At 52.2% G+C, this 12,060-nt stretch overlaps 1 protein-coding gene across 1 annotated transcript in view; it reads left to right on the top strand.

Moving 5' to 3' along the window:
- ZAN (zonadhesin) overlaps positions 1 to 12,060 on the top strand; it is a 57,561-nt gene extending 45,501 nt beyond the window's left edge. Inside the window, 9 exon segments of the mRNA XM_050783915.1 lie at positions 2,377 to 2,588; positions 3,755 to 3,899; positions 5,670 to 5,917; positions 7,141 to 7,270; positions 8,871 to 9,042; positions 9,902 to 10,069; positions 10,324 to 10,463; positions 11,737 to 11,894; positions 11,896 to 12,060. Of these exon segments, the coding sequence (XP_050639872.1) occupies positions 2,377 to 2,588; positions 3,755 to 3,899; positions 5,670 to 5,917; positions 7,141 to 7,270; positions 8,871 to 9,042; positions 9,902 to 10,069; positions 10,324 to 10,463; positions 11,737 to 11,894; positions 11,896 to 12,060 (1,538 nt within the window).

The following is a 12,060-nucleotide window of genomic DNA, read 5'->3' as shown; positions in this document are numbered from 1 at the left end:
ACGCCTAGCTAATTTTTTTGTATTTTTAGTAGAGATGGGGTTTCACCATGTTGGCCAGGCTGGTCTCAAACTCCTGGCCTCAAGTGATCTGCCCGCCTCGTCCTCCCCAAGTGTTGGGGTTACAGGCGTGAGCCACTGTGTCCGACCTGCTCTAGAACTTTTATGGTTTCATTTTTTTATATTTAAGTGAGGTTTTTTTTTTTTTTTTTGGTGTATATTAAGTTTTTGACCCATGAGGATTTATCCTGATGTGTAAAATGAGGTGTGAATCAACTTCGTTTCTGTTTTTCTCCAGAAGGCTAGCCAGCTGTTCCAACATTATTAAATGACGAGTCTGTCTTTGCCCAGGGACTGAGATTCCACACTTTATCTTCTACTAAATTCCCATATATATTTGGATCCTTATCTGAGCTTTCTCCTCTGTTCTATTGGTTCATCTGTATTTGCATGTAACAGTAACACAAAGTCGTAATCACTGAAAATTTAAAATGAGCTTTGGACTGGGCACAGTGGCTTACGCCTGTAATCCCAGCACTTTGGGAGGCCGAGGTGGGCGGATCACCTGAGGTCAGGAGTTCGAGACCAGTCTGGCCAACATGGTGAAACCCTGTCCCTACTAAAAATACAAAAATTAGCTGAGTGTGGTGGTATGTGCCTGTAATTCCAGCAACTCAGGAGGCTGAGGCAGGAGAATTGCTTGAACCCAGGAGGTGGAAGTTGCAGTGAGCCGAGATTGTGCCATTGCACTCCAGCCAGGGTGAAAAGATCAAAACTCTGTCTCAAAAAATAAATAAATAAAAATAAAATAAAATAAAATAAACGTTGACTTATGGAGGGACATTTACTACTGATGGCTCTTTTTTTTTTTTTTTTAGGGATTTCCTGGCTTTTCTGGTTTGCTTATGTCTTCAGCTCAACTTTGAAATCATCTTGTCCTATTAAAAGCACACACGTTTGGGCCGGGTGTGGTGGCTCACGCCTGTAATCCCAGCACTTTGGGAGGCCGAGATGGGCGGATCACAAGGTCAGGAGATCAAAACCATCCTGGCTAACATGGTGAAACCCTGTCTCTACTGAAAATGCAAAAAAATTAGCTGGGTGTAGTCGTAGGCGCCTGTAGTCCCAGTTACTCGGGAGGCCGAGGCAGGAGAATGGCATGAACACAGGAGGCGGAGCTTGCAGTGAGCCGAGATCATGCCACTGCACTCCAGCCTGGGCAACTCAGTGAGACTCCGTCTCAAAAAAAAAAAGCACACACACATATAAAATACTTTTGGTGGCTGGGTGTGGTGGCTCACGCCTGTAATCCTAGCACTTTGGGAGGCCAACGTGGGAGGATCACCTGAGGTCAGGAGTTTGAGACCAATCTGGCCAACATGGTGAAACCCCATCTCTACTAAAAATACAAAAATCAGCCTGGCATGGTAGTGCATACCTGTAATCCCAGCTACCCGGGAGGCTGAAGTAGGAGAATCTCTGGAACTGGGGAGGCAGAGGCTGCAATGAGCCTAGATCACTCTTGGGTGTCAGAGAGAGACTCTGTCCCCACACCCCGCCCCCCACCACAAAAAATATTTTTGGTATATTTTATTGAGATCACATTAAATGTGTACATTCACTGAGGCAGAACTAACATCACCATGTTGCTGAACCTTCCTATCCATGAACATGGTATGCATTTCCATTTGTTCACACTACTTTTGCTTAAGGGCCTTTCTTTAACTCTCCTAACAGAATTAACACCTCCCTTCTCTGTGCCTCCATCATGCCTTGTATACTCTTGCCTGTCAACACACCTACTGATCATGCACATCAAGGTCATGTTGCAGTTACTGTTTGACCACGGTCCTTCATGCTGACTTGGGAGAGTCATTCTTGTTCCTTTTTTTTTTTTTTTTTTGAGACAATCTTGCTCTGTTGCCCAGGCTGGAGTGCAGTAGTGTGATCTTGGCTCACTGCAACCTCTGTCACCTGGGTTCAAGCGATTCTCCTGCCTCAGCCTCCTGAGTAGCTGGGACTACAGGCACCTGCCACATGCCCGGTTAATTGTTGTATTTTTAGTAGAGACGGGGTTTCACCATGTTGGCCAGAGTGGTCTCGATCTCCTGACCTCATGATCCACCCACCTTGGCCTCCCAAAGTGCTGGGATTACAGGCGTGAGCCACGGTGCCCAGCTGCTTGTTCCTTTCTTTCCCCCAAAGCCTGGCACACAACCCATACTTAGTAAATGTTTTCTGAATGAATAACAAAAGAACAAAAAAAAAAGCTCCCTAAGCCTTGTTGGTCATCCACCCGTAGCCTGGTTTCTACAATCCCTGCCCACCCTGGCTCCCCTGTGACCCTCTCCACTGACCCACTGTCTCCTTCACCCACAGCTCTGGAATGCCCTGCCTACAGCAGCTACACCAACTGCCTTCCCTCCTGCTCACCCTCCTGCTGGGACCTGGATGGCCGGTGTGAGGGCGCCAAAGTCCCCTCTGCCTGTGCTGAGGGCTGCATTTGTCAGCCCGGCTATGTGCTGAGTGAGGACAAGTGTGTCCCCAGAAGTCAGTGCGGCTGCAAGGATGCCCATGGTGGCTCCATCCCTGTGAGTGGGCATGGGAAATGGGACTGGAGGCAACACAGCTTGAGGGTGGTGCTTTCTCCTTTTCTCCGTCTCTCTCTGCCTGGGATACCCATGACTTTACAGCTGGCCCAGGGGTGTGAAGGCTGGTGTAAGTGGCACATTGATCTCTAGCCAGGTCTGGGCTGATGGCACATGATTTGGGTTTTGGATTTGAGGAATCCAAACAAGGAGCATGTGGCATGGTATAGTGGAAAGACCATGGGCTCATTTCAAGCTGATGTTGGATTGAATCCTGATAGTGCCACTGATGCGTCAGATGACCTCTGTTATCTCCGTTTCCTCATCTGTAAAATGGGTTCAGTAATACCTCCTGCACAACATTATGTAAGACACCAAGCACAAACACAGTGCCTTTTTCTTTTCTTTTCTTTTTTTTTTTTGAGGTGGAGTCTCCCTCTATTATCCAGCAGGCTGGGGTGCAGTGGCATGATCTCTGCTAGCTGCAACCTCCGCCTCCTGGGTTCAAGTGATTCTCCTGCCTCAGTCTCCTGAGTAGCTGGGATTACAGGCAAGCGCCACCATGCCCTGCTACTTTTTGTATTTTTAGTAGAGATGGTGTTTCGTCATGTTGGCCAGGCTGGTCTTGAATTCCTGAATTCAAGTGATCTGCCCGCCTTGGCCTCCCAAAGTGCTAAGATTACAGGCGTGAGCCACCACACTTGGCCCGCACAGTTGTCTTTTGGATGTTCACATGACACTGTGGCTGCCTCTCGCCAGCATTAATTAAACCATTTAGATGGTGGGCTAGGCTGCTGGGGCAAGAGGAAGGAGAACTGGCCCTTCCCTCTTCACTCTTTTTTTTTTTTTTTGAGACAGAGTCTCACTCTGTTGCCAGGCTGGAGTGCAGTGGCGTGATCTTGGCTCACTGCAACCTCTGCCTGCTGGGTTCAAGCAATTCTCCTGCCTCAGCCTCTCGAGTAGCTGGGATTACATGCGCGGGCCACCACGCCCGGCTAGTTTTTGTGTTTTTAGTAGAGAAGGGGTTTCACCAGGTTGGCCAGGCTCGTCACAAACTCCTGACCTCAGGTGATCCGCCGTCTCGGCCTCCCAAAGTGCTGAGATTACAGGCGTGAGCCCCTGCGCCCAGGCCCCTCCTCACTCTCTTTCTCTTCCTGTAACTTCTACAGCTGGGCAAGAGCTGGGTCTCCCGTGGTTGCACGGAGAAGTGTGTCTGCACAGGAGGAGCCATTCAGTGCGGGGACTTCCGATGCCCCTCTGGGTCCCATTGCCAGCTCAGTTCCGACAACAGCAACAGCAATTGTGTCTCGGACAGTAAGGGGAGCGACCGGGGAGGTTGGAGAGGGGAGCAGTTGGGGCCAGGGCTGAGGTAGAGGAAGAGGCAGGGTGGGAAGGGGCTTAGCCTGAACCCCAGCACAGTCAGGGGTTGGAGCAGGCGACTGGATCAGGAGGCCTGGCCTCCAGTCTGGCTCTTGCCAACTCTGTGGCCATGTGCCAGGTCCTGATCCTCTCTGGAACCCTCCACCTGTAGGGCAGAAAGAGGGGACTGGCCAAGGCGATCCTCCAAGGTTTTTGTTTGCTTGCTTGTTTGTTTTTTGAGACAGAGTCTTGCTCTGTTGCCCAGGCTGGAGTGCACTGGCACCATGATATAGCTCGCTGCAACCTCAAATGCCTGGAATCAAGTGATCCTCACACCTCAGCCTCCCAAGTAGCTGGGACTACAGGCATGGACCACCACACTCAGCCAATTTTGCTATTTTTTTTTCCTAGAGATGGGGTCTTGCTATGTTGCCCAAGATGGGCTTGAACTCATGGGCTCAAGTGTTCCTCCTGCCTCAGCCTCCTAAAGTGTTGAGATTCCAGGCATGAGCCACTGTGCCCGGCCCCTCTAAGGTTTTTAATCAGGCCAGGAGAGAGAGGAAGTTGAAGATCAAGGATCCGGGGAGGCTGGGCATGGTGGTTCACACCTGTAATCCCAGTACTTGGGAGGCTGAGGTGGAAGAGTCACTTCAGCCCAGGAGTTTAACACCAGCCTGGCCAACATAGGAAGACCCTGTCCCTACAAAAAAATTTAAAATTTTAAAAAATTAGGTGTAGTGGCTTGTGCCTGCAGTCCCAGCTACTCAGGAGGCCGAGGCAGGAGAATTGCTTAAGCTTAGGAGTTTGAGGCTGCAGTGAGCTATGACTGCACCACTGCACTCCAGCCTGGGACACAGAATGAGACCTTGTCTCAAAAAAATAAAATAATAATAATAATAAAAAGGCCTTTAATTGAATGTCAGCAGGTATTGGGGAAAAAAAAAAAGTTCAGGTATCAGGCCTGGTGGCTTATGCCTGTAATCTCAGCACTTTAGACTTTGGGAGGCTAAGGTGGGAGGATTTCTTGAGGCCAGGAGTTCGAGACCAGCCTGGGCAATGTAGTGTGGCCCCCATTTCTAAAAAAAGAAAAAAATTAGCTGAGGGTAGTGGTACGCACCTGAAGTCCCAGCTACTCTGGAGGCTAAGGCAAGAGGATCGCTTGAGACCAGGAGTTGGAGGCTGCAGTGAGCTATGATTGTACCACTTGCACTCCAGTCTGGGTGACAGAATAAGATCCTGTCTCAAAAAAAAAGAAAAAGAAGAAAAAAAGAGAAAAGAAAAGATCGAGGGAGCCTGAGCCTAAGAGGGTGGTCACAGGGGATGTCACCGTAGGGGAGGGACTTTGGGGACCGTTACACCTGGGCAGGGTCCCTTCTCAGTCTTTTGTTTTGTTTTTTGTTCTTTTTTTGAGATGGTGTCTCACTCTGTCACCCAGACTGGAGGGCAGTGGCGTGATCTCGGCGCTCACTGCAACCTCCGCCTCCCAGGTTCAAGCAATTCTCTTGCCCAGTAGAGAACTACCAAGTAGCTGGGATTACAGGCACGCACCCACCATACCCGGCTAATTTTCGTATTTTCAGTAGAGACAGGGTTTTGCCATGTTGGCCAGGCAGGTCTCAAACTCCTGACCTCAGGTCATGCACCCGCCTTGGCCTCCCAAAATTCTGGGATTACAGGCATGAGTCACTGCGCCCGGCCCCTTCTCACTGTTTGACTTCTTCGCAGAGTCTGAACAATGCTCAGTCTACGGGGACCCCCATTACCTCACATTTGACGGCTTCAGCTACCGCTTCCGGGGCCGCATGACCTACGTTCTGATCAAGACTGTGGATGTACTGCCTGAGGGGGTGGAGCCCCTCCTTGTGGAGGGACGCAACAAGATGGATCCGCCCAGGAGCTCCACCTTCTTGCAAGAAGTGATTACCACTGTCTATGGCTATAAAGTGCAGCTCCAAGCTGGTCTGGAGCTTGTGGTAAGAGCTGGGCCAGGGCCTGGTGGGTGTGGGGAGGCAGGTGGACCAGGTAAGCCACCTGGAGTAGAAAAGTCAGAGATCCCTGTTCCCTGGGACGTTTGTGACGGTTGGGCTGGTTGTAAAATCAGGGTCAGCAGGATGCAGTAGTTCACGCCTGTAATCTCAGCTACTCAGGAGGCTAAGACAGGAGGATCACTTGAGCCCAGGAGTTCAAGACCAGCCTGAGCAACATAGCAAGACCCCACATCTCTGCAAAAAATTTGAAATGAGCTGGGTATGGGGGCGCACACCTGTAGTTCCAGCTATTGGACAGGCTGAGGCTGGAGGATCTCTTGAGCCCAGGAGTTTGAGGCTGCAGTGAGCCAAGATCTTGCCACTGCACTTTAGCCTGGGTGACAGAGAGAAAGTGTCTCAAAACCAAAAACAAATTCAGCAACAAGCTCTTGTCGTGTGGGGAGGCAGCAGAGGCTGGCAAGACACAAGAGGAAGAGAGGAGGAGGAGGACAGAACATGAGGTGTGTGAAGGTCAATCCTGGGCTGAAGAACCAATGGCATCCACTACACCAATGTATTTTTATTTTTTGAGACAGAGTCTCGCTCTGTCGCCCAGGCTGGAGTGCAGTGGCACCATCTCAGCTCACTGCAACCTCACCTCCAAGGTTCAAGTGATTTTCCTGCCTCAACCTCCCTAGTACCTGGGACTATAGGCATGTACCACCACACCCAGCAAGATGGGTTTTTGTATTTTTAGTAGAGACACGGTTTCCCCATGTTGGCCAAGCTGGTCTGGAACTCCTGACCTCAAGTGATCCGCCTGCCTCAGCCTCTCAAAATGCTGGGATTACAGGTGTGCGTCACCATGTCCGGTTAATTTTTGTATTTTTAGTAGAGATGCAGTTTCTCCATGTTGGCCAGGCTGGCCTGGAACTCCTGACCTCAAGTGATCTGCCCACCTTGGCCTCCCGAAGTGCCGGGATTACAGGCGTGAGCCACCACACCCAGCCTCACTGCACCAATTTTTTGCAAGGAAGGACTTGGGCTGGGAAGGGGGCGGACCTCACAGAAACGTCCGCCACATGAATAGCAAAGCCCACTGGGGTATCTTATTCCACTGTCTGCACGGAGACGTATGGAGATGACCCGGAAAAGCAAAGCCCAGCCAGGAAACGGCAGCAGGTCAGGTGGATTCAGCGCTCCCTGTTGCTCCTGTCTTCCCTCTTTAGGTCAACAACCAGAAGATGGCCGTCCCCTACAGGCCGAATGAGCACCTGCGGGTCACCCTGCGGGGCCAACGGCTCTACCTGGTCACCGACTTTGAGCTGGTCGTCAGTTTCGGTGGAAGGAAAAATGCAGGTACCGGAGAGAGGGGAAAGAAGAGCAGAAGGGCCGTTTCTGAGAAGTTGGAGGGAAAATCCTATCTAAGATAGGCAAATCCTGGTGAGCAGACTCAGCCCGGTAGTGGGGCACCCAGCTCCACAGGAGGACCAGGAGGAGGTGGGGTGAGAACAGGTGGAAAGCAGGGGGCAGAGTCTTGGCCAGGCGCTGTGGCACCAGCCTGTAATCCCAGAGCTCTGGGAAGCTAAGGCAGGAGGATCGCTTGAGGTCAGAAGCTCAAGACCAGCCTGGGGAACATAGCGAGACCCCCGTCTCTACAAAAAGAAAATGTTTAAAGGCCATGCACGGTGGCTCATGCCTGTAATCCCAGCACTTTGGGAGGCTGAGGCAGGCGGATCACCTAAGGTCAGGAGTTCAAGACCAGCCTAGCCAACATGGTGAAACCCCATCTCTACTAAAAATACAAAAATTAGCTGGGTGTGGTGGTGGGGGCCTGTAATCCCAGCTACTTGGGAGGCTGAGGTAGGAGAATCACTTGAACGTGGGAGGCGAAGGTTGCAGTGAGCTGAGATGGTGCCACTGCACTCCAGCCTAGTGACAAGAGCAAAACTCTGTCTCAAAAAAAAAAGAAAAAAAAAATTTAAATGAGACAGGTATGTTGGTACATGCCTGTAATCCCAGATTCTGGAACTGGAGACGCTAAGACAGGAGGATCACTTGAGGCCAGGCATTCGAGACCAGCCTGGGCAAACATAGCAAGACCCCATCTCTACAAAAAATAAAAATAAAAAATTAGCTGGATGTGGTTGTGCACACCTGTAGTCCCAGCTACTGGAAAGGCTGAGGAGAGAGGATCACTTGAGCCCAGGAGTTGGAGGCTGCAGTGAGCCATGATTGAGCCACTGTACTCCAGCCTGGGCAACAGAGCAAGACCCTGCTTTAAAAAAGTTAATTAAGGCCGGGCGTGGTGGCTTACGCCTATAATTCCAGCACTTTGGGAGGCTGAGGCAAGCGGATCATGAGGTCAGGAGATCGAGACCATCCTGGCTAACACAGTGAGACCCCGTCTCTACTAAAAATACAAAAAATTAGCCAGGCATGTTGGCGGGTGCCTATAGTCCCAGCTACTCGGGAGGCTGAGGCAGGAGAATGGAGTGAACCTGGGAAGCAGAGCTTGCAGTGAGCGGAGATCGTGCCACCACACTCCAGCCTGGGCGACAGAGCAAGACTCTGTCTCAAAAAAAAAAAAAAAGTTAATTAAATAAAAAGAGTAAGGGCTGGTTTCAGTGCTCATGCCTGTAATCCCAGTACTCTGGGAGGCCGAGGCGGGCAGATCACTTGAGGTCAGGAGTTCTAGACCAGTTTGGCCAACATGGTGAAACACCGTCTCTACTAAAAATATAAAAATTAGCCAGGCATGATGGTGTGTGCCTGTAGTCCTAGCTACTTGGGAGGCTGAGCCACGAGAATTGCTTGAAACTGGGAGGCGGAGGTTGCAGTGAGCCAAGATCACGCCACTGCATTTCCAGCCTGGGCAACAGAGCAAGACTCTATCTCAGAAAAAAAAAAAAAAAAAGAGTGAGGAGTCTCACTTCTGGGGGCCCCCTTCCTCCCACAGTGATCTCCCTACCCAGCATGTACGAGGGGCTCGTGCGTGGCCTGTGTGGAAACTACGACAATAACCGCAAGAATGACATGATGCTGCCCAGTGGCGCCCTGACCCGGAACCTCAACACCTTTGGCGACAGCTGGGAGGTGAAGACCGAGGACGTCCTCCTCCGCTTCCCCAGGTGCGTGGCCTGGAAGGGATGAAGCTGGGGAGGTGAACAACAGTGTCTGTGCACGGTGGCCGCTAGCCCTCCTGTCCTCAGCAGAGGATGAAACTCCAAGGAGAGGGTGCAGAGAGGCCTGGATCCTCCAATTCCGTCATTCCCTCTCACCTGACTCTGGGGGTACCCGCTCAATGGAAATCCCACTCTGTGCCCCCGCTCTGTGCTCAGCCTGCCTTCCCAGTTCTTCTTCTTCCTTCTTTTTTTCCTTCTTCCTTCTTTCTCCTCCTCCTCCTCCTTTTCCTCCTCCTTCTTTTTATCTTCCTCCTCCTCCTCCTTTTCCTTCTTCTTCTTCCTCTGTCACCCAGGCTGGAGTGTAGTGGCGTGATCTCAGCTCACTGCAACCTCTGCCTCCCAATTTCAAGCGATTCTCGTGCCTTAGTCTCCCGAGTAGCTGGGACTACAGGCATACAGCACCACTCTTGGCTAATGTTCATATTTTTAGTAGAGATGGGGTTTCACCATGTTGACCATACTGGTCTTGAACTCCTGACCTCAAGGGATCCGCCCACTTTGGCCTCCCAAAGTGCTGGGATTACAGGTGTGAGCCACCACACCCAGCCCCATTTCTTATTTCTTTTTTTAAAATATATTTTTTAGAGATGGGGTCTTGCTCTGTTACCCAGGTTGGAGTGCAGGGGCGTGATCTTGGCTCACTGCAGCCTCCACCTCCTGGGCTCAAGTATCCTCCTGCCTCATCTCCCAAGTAGCTGGGACTCCAGGCAGGCACCACCACACCCGGCTAATCAGTTGTTCTTCTTCTTTCCCCACTTCACCTTCCTCGGGGCCTCACCTGACCCCGTGGCTGTCTCTGCCGCAGGGCTATACCAGTGGAGGAAAGACGAGGGGTGGAACTGGGCCTCCGCGTGTCCGAATGTAGCCCGGAGCAGTTGGCGAGCAACAGCACCCAGGCCTGTAGGGTGCTGGCAGACCCACAGGGCCCATTTGCTGCCTGTCACCAGACAGTGGCCGCAGAGCCCTTCCAGGAGTGAGTCATGGGCCCAGGACTTGCGGGAATGGCCCAGGTGCCTGCTCTGGTCTTTCCCTGGGGCCTCGTGCCCACTTCCTGACCCAAGCTCTGTGTGGTTCACTCCTCCGTTCTCCCTGTGGCCTCATTTCCTTGTGACCCTCCCTGGACACCGACTGATGTCTATTTGGGGTTCCAGGCTCTCTTCTGCAGGGGTGGGTCTCCTCCCCTCCCCAAACTCTGACTGCACCCTTCCTGCCCCCTCTCCGCCCCAGGCACTGCGTGCTGGATCTGTGCTCCACTCAGGACCCAAGAGAGCAAGAGGAGCTGCGCTGCCAGGTCCTCAGTGGGTACGCCATCCTCTGCCAGGAGGCGGGCGCTGTCCTGGCTGGCTGGCGGGACCGCACCCTCTGCGGTGAGGCACTGCCCCTCCCCGTGCCGACCCTGACCCCTCTGCCATCCACCTCTGCTGAACACTTTTCCCACCACTGCCTCATCTCGGACTTTCTGTCTTAGTCTCAGCATCCCTCGAATTTCTGTCTCAGTCCCAGGTCCAAGTCAGCACAACCAGCAGCTTGCCTCCTTCTCTGCCCCTACCTGGGAGCCTCCCAACCCCATCCCACATCCCACTCCTTCCTGTCAAGGTCCACCTCTGCTCAACCAGTTCCTTCAAACGCTCTAATTTTGCAGACAAAAAGACCCTGGATGGGCTGGGCGTGGTGGCTCACACCTGTAATCCCAGTGCTTTGGGAGGCTGAGGCTGGAGGATGGCTTGAGCCCACGAGTCCCAGGCTGCAGTGAACCATGACCGCACCACTGCACCCCAGCCTGGGCAACAGAGCAACATCCTATTTAAAAAAAAAAAAAAAGAAAAGAAAAGAAAGAAAGAAAAAGAAAAAAGAAAGAAAGCAAAAGAAAAGACTAGACAGGCTAGGCGTGGTAGCTCACACCTGTAGCTTCACCACTTTGGGAGGCTGAGGCGGGAGGATCAATTGAAGCCAAGAGTTTGAGACCAGTTTGGGCAACACAGTGAGACCCCATCTCTATAAAAATTTTAAACAAATTAGCCAGGTGTGGTGGTGCATGACTATAGCTCCAGTCACCAGGGAGACAGGTGGGAGGATCACGGGAACCCAGGAGTTGGAGGCTGCAGTGAGCTGTGATAACACCAGCCTGGGCACTCCAGCCTGGGCGACAGAGTGAGACTCCATCTCAAAAAAAAAAAAAGAAAAAGAAAAAAAGACCCTAGATGAAGCTGCGATGCGTTCTGGCTTCCTGCCTATAAGCAACTCTGAGTGTTTTTGTTGTTGTTGTGGTTGTTTGAGACGGAGTTTTGCTCTTTGTCGCCCAGGCTGGAGTGCAATGGTGCGATCTTGGCTCACTGCAACCTCCGCCTCCCGGGTTCAAGTGATTCTCCTGTCTCAGCCTCCCGAGTAGCTGGGATTTCAGGTGCCCGCCACCATGCCCGGCTCATTTTTGTATTTTTAGGAGAGAGGGGATTTCACCATGTTGGCCAGGCTGGTCTTGAACTCCTGACCTCACGTGATCCACCTGCCTCATCCTCCCAAAGTGTTGGGATTACAGGTGTGAGCCGCTGCGTCCAGCCTACTCTGAGTTTTATTGGGTGACCTTGCCCCTGTTTGGCCTGCCCAGCCCCAGCCAACTTCTGACCATGATTGTCCCCGCAGCCATGGAGTGTCCAGCAGGTACTATGTATCAGAGCTGTATGACACCCTGCCCAGCGTCCTGTGCCAACCTGGCGGACCCCGGGGACTGCGAAGGCCCCTGTGTGGAAGGCTGTGCCAGCATCCCAGGCTATGCCTACAGCGGCACCCAGAGCCTCCCGCTGGCTGACTGTGGCTGCACCAGCAATGGCATCTACTACCAGGTCCGGGCTGGCAGCGGGAGGGCCCGGGGAACAGAGGTGCCAAGGAGAGCCAGACCAGGGATGGAACCGGAACGTCTCCTCCTGACCCCTCCCCTTTCTAGCTGGGCAGCAGCTTTGTGACTGA

This window comes from Macaca thibetana, chromosome 3 (genome assembly GCF_024542745.1).
Source record: "Macaca thibetana thibetana isolate TM-01 chromosome 3, ASM2454274v1, whole genome shotgun sequence".
NCBI lineage: Eukaryota > Metazoa > Chordata > Mammalia > Primates > Cercopithecidae > Macaca > Macaca thibetana.
This window is presented reverse-complemented; position numbering and strand designations above follow the sequence as displayed.